The 4,609-nt window shown below is 42.3% G+C and overlaps 1 protein-coding gene across 2 annotated transcripts in view; it reads left to right on the top strand.

The window, feature by feature from the left end:
- Nucleotides 1-4,609, top strand: part of SLC9A8 (solute carrier family 9 member A8) — a 23,359-nt gene that overhangs the window by 12,894 nt on the left and 5,856 nt on the right. For both annotated transcript variants that reach the window (XM_072403250.1, XM_072403249.1), the window contains exons 9-12: nucleotides 734-872; nucleotides 3,348-3,453; nucleotides 3,856-3,972; nucleotides 4,193-4,275. In XM_072403250.1, coding sequence (XP_072259351.1) covers nucleotides 734-872; nucleotides 3,348-3,453; nucleotides 3,856-3,972; nucleotides 4,193-4,275 — 445 coding nt within the window. The remainder of the gene's footprint in view (nucleotides 1-733; nucleotides 873-3,347; nucleotides 3,454-3,855; nucleotides 3,973-4,192; nucleotides 4,276-4,609) is intronic.

Here is a 4,609-nt window from a genome sequence, read left to right as displayed (position 1 = left end):
GCCCAGCACTTACCACCAGAAGTCACTCAGAAGGGGTAAATGTTTTTTGCTGCTAATATGAGCTAAGCCTAACTTGTTACACCACATTCATTATACTATTACACTACTACAAAGGATCACACTCTTAAAACTTAGAACACTAGTAAGTTGGTTCACAATACACGGCATAGGACAGTTGTGGCAAAATACATAGAATAGAAAAATTGGATATACTAACGGGGCAGGCATTACAAAGTTGTAACAAAGTATAGGGAGAAGGTAGAACACTGAAACAATAAGAGGTTACTGATTACCCATGGCATAAACAACTGGGAGCTCTAAGTTTGTCGTGTTTTGCCACACACCCTTTTTTACCACCCGGCTACAGCTTCCTACCACCCGGCTGAAAAAAATTTCTAGAGAGAACACTGTTTTCACTTATAATTATCTACCTGCTGTCTTTAACTAGTTCATTACTCTCGGTAACATTTAGCTAATACATCCAACACATCTTCCAAATATTGATTTGGCAAGGAGACCAGATTAGGTTCCATTAAGACTGTGGGCTAGCTTAGACTAGTTATGGCAGAACACAGCTATCGGCACAGAGGTGGAACACCAGAAGTCTGTGTGTATACCACAGGTGGAATTTTTACCTAAGGAATGTAAATGACTGTAATCTGAATGTGAGCTGTTTTCCGCTCCAGCTAAACAGACATTCTCCATGTGACTCTTTTGTTTTGTCTTCCTCCAGCACAGCAGAAGGCCTCAACCGTGGTGACTTAGCCAATGTCAGTGGCTGGCAAACCTTCATGCAGGCCTTAGCATATTTCCTGAAGATGTTTTTTGGTTCGGCAGCTCTTGGAACACTGACCGGGCTAATTTCTGCATTAATATCCTTTCGGCAGATGCAGTACCTCTTTGCTAAGGGCCATGTCCACACCTCTCGTTATCATATACCATACCTTACCTTACATGAGATTTAATTGTACCATTGGTGACACAATCTGCAGCCTGTCATGCAGTAATATTTCCCTCCTTTTCTAATCTAGTGACTGTCCCCATCCTTTAAAAAATAAGATTAAAGACCATCCCCATATTGTATGAGATAAGGCCAAGGACTATCCCCATATTGTATAAGATATGACCAAGGACCATCCCAATATTGTATGAAATAAGGCCAAGTTCTATCCCCGTATTGTATGGGATATGACCAAAGACCATCCCCGTATTGTATGAGATAAAGCCAAAGTATATCCTCATATTGTATGAGATAAGGCCAAGGACCATCCCCATATTCTATAGTATAAGGGTAAGGTCCATCCCCATATTGTATGAGATAAGCCCAAGGACCATCCCCATATTGTACGAGATAAGGCCAAGGACCACCAAGGACTATACCCATATTGTATGAGATAATGCCAAGGTATATCCCCATATTGTATGAGATAAGGCCAACGACCATCCCCATGTTGTATGAGATAAGGCCAGGGTCTATCCCCATATTGTGTGAGATAAGGCCAAGGACCATCCCCATATTGTATGAGATAAGGCCAAGGACCATCCCTATATTGTATGAGATAAGGCCAAGGACAATCCCCATGTTGTATGAGATAAGGCCAAGGTCCATCCCCGTATTGTATGAGATAAGGCCAAGGTATATCCCCATGTTGTATGAGATAAGGCCAGGGACCATCCCCATATTGTATGAGATAAGACCAAGGTCCATCCCCGTATTGTATGAGATAGGGCCAAGGTATATCCCCATATTGTACGAGATAAGGCTAAGGACTATACCAATATTGTACGGGATAAGGCCAAGGACCACCAAGGACTGTCCCCATATTGTATGAGGTAAGGTCAAAGTATATCCCTATATTGTATGAGATAGGGCCAAAGACCATCCCCATATTGTATGAGATAAAGCCAAGGTATATCCCCATATTGTGTGAGATTGGGCCAAGGGCCATCCTCATATTGTATGAGATAAGACCAAGGTCCATCCCCGTTTTGTATGAGATAAGGCCAAAGTCTATCCCCATATTCTATAGTATAAGGGTAAGATCCATCCCCACATTGTATGAGATGAGGCCAAGGGCCATCCCAATATTGTACGAGATAAGGCCAAGGACTATACCCATATTGTATGAGATAAGACCAAGGTCCGTCCCATTATTGTATGAGATAAAGCCAAGGACCACCAAGGACTATCCCCATATTGAATAAGATAAGGCCAAGGTATATCCCTATGTTGTATGAGATAGGGCCAAGGACCATCCCAACCTTCTATAATATAATGATAATAAGGACTCCTTTCTTCTAAGGATTTCTTTCATCTACTAAAATATAATACTACAGACTGCCCCATCTTGTGTAAGATAAGACTAAAGCTACATGGACATGCTGGATAATTTTTACCTGGAGCAAACATTAGTGATTAAAAACTTTTTGTGTGTACTCTGGTTCCCTAAGGTCATCAAGCAATCCGCTATGCTGGATCACTCAGCAACCAGACCGAGGTAATTTCTTAATCGGAGGACACAGCAGGGTGCCTCCCGCTTGGCTTCCTTTCTCTATATAGAACTGAACAGCGCTGTGTGTGGCTGGGGAACGCAGGTGCAATGGTTCTGGTCCGATTTTCGCCTCAGGGCTGAAATCGGACGAGAATCTTGCTTGTTTCAGAGGTTAGCACTCCGGCCTTTGCAGCGCTGGATCCCAGGTTGGAATCCCGGCCAGGGCACTATCTGCATGGAGTTTGCAGGCTCTCCCCATGTGTAGGTTTCCTCTGGGTACTCTGGTTTCCTCCCACATTCCAAAGACATGCAGTGAGGTTAATTGGCTTCCCCCAAAATTGACTTTAGACTGTATTAAAGATATATGACTATGGTAAGGACATTAGATTGTTGATGCTATGCACATGACTATGGACTTTGTACAGCGCTGTTTAATATGTCGGCGCTATATTATTACTGTGTTATAATACAGTGCTTGTCGTCCATCATTGCGGATCCACAGACAATGAACGGCGAACAATAGTAATAGTAGAAGGGGAGAGAGCACAGCGGGGTGCTGTTCTGTCTTTCTCCCCCTCCCCTTTCCATAGAGCAGAAGGGTGCTGTATGTACCGCACTCGTTTATGCATCGTGCAGTCATTTGTCTTTGTAAATGATCGTGAAAAATCCTATCCAACGACAATTATTGCACGTGTGTACATCATGCACCTCGTTCATTCTAGTGTTTCTGGAAGCATACAACAATACAAGTATGTGTACATTGTATTGTAGATTGCCTTGTGTCAGTGTGTGTTGTGTACATTGTGTTAGTGGCCTGTTTTATGTCACTTTAGTTCTCCTTAGCTCTGTGTTCAGGTGTTGAAGCATCTGGATCTGCGAAAGACTCCGTCCCTGGAATTTGGAATGATGATCATTTTTGCTTACCTCCCATATGGACTGGCTGAGGGTATTTCACTTTCTGGTGAGTCTGTACTAAACTACTATATATATCTAATTTACTTATTATGTATATATCCATTATACTGCACTATATATATTTACTAAACTCTATATATCTACTATACTGTACTATAATGCACTGTATATATTTACTATACTGTACTATTGATATCTAACTATACTGTACTATAAATATATTTTATATAATGTACTATATATATATATATCCCACTATACTATATATCCATTTTTCTGTACTATATGTACTTACTATACTGTACAATATATGTCCCCTATACTATACTGTGCTATACTGTTAGTGGGGTTTTTAGGGAGGGGGGTTTGGGGGGTTAGGACTGTAATGTGGATCCGTTAATGCCCATTTTGATATTTTGATTCTGATGGATGTGTTCTGTGTTTGCAGGTATAATGGCAATTCTGTTTGCTGGTATTGTGATGTCTCATTACACCCACCACAACTTGTCCCCCGTCACCCAGATTCTTATGCAGCAAACATTGAGAACTGTGGCCTTCCTGTGTGGTGAGTTACAGCGCTGTCTACGTATGGCCCTGTGTTTTTGGGGGGGTGTAGTTTGGATGCAGCACCCCTTACAGACCGGGCAGTACATTGTCATCAACTTTCATACAGTGCCCTCAATATACAGAGCATCCAATTGTGTTATCAGTGTGAAGTGTTTAGTATTGGGATGGTATTTATTCTTGTAATTATAAAATGCTAATCTCTCCTTTTATTCCTGCAGAAACATGTGTCTTCGCCTTTCTTGGCCTTTCCATCTTTAGCTTTCCACACAAGTTTGAGATCTCATTTGTCATCTGGTGCATTGTGAGTACCTGTCATTTGTAACATCTGTGTGTTTGTCAGGGTGGAGGTCTCTTCCTTGGGGTTCCTGTGTCAGTGTCTTGTATGTCATGGTTGGGGTCTATGTCACATGAGGTGTGGTCGGAGGCCTCCTTCTCAGAGTTTCTGTGTGTTTGTCAGGGTGGAGGTCTCTTCCTTGGGGTTCCTCTGTGTCAGCGTCTTGTATGTCATGGTTGGGGTCTATGTCACATGGTGTGTGGTCGGAGGTCTCCTTCTCAGAGTTTGTGTGTGTCAGGGTGGAGGTCCCTTCCCTGCAGTTCCTGTGTCAGTGTCTTGTATGTCATGGTTGGGGTCTATG

The sequence above is a fragment of the Pyxicephalus adspersus genome, chromosome 3, assembly GCF_032062135.1.
Source record: "Pyxicephalus adspersus chromosome 3, UCB_Pads_2.0, whole genome shotgun sequence".
Classification (NCBI taxonomy): Eukaryota; Metazoa; Chordata; class Amphibia; order Anura; family Pyxicephalidae; genus Pyxicephalus; species Pyxicephalus adspersus.
This window is presented reverse-complemented; position numbering and strand designations above follow the sequence as displayed.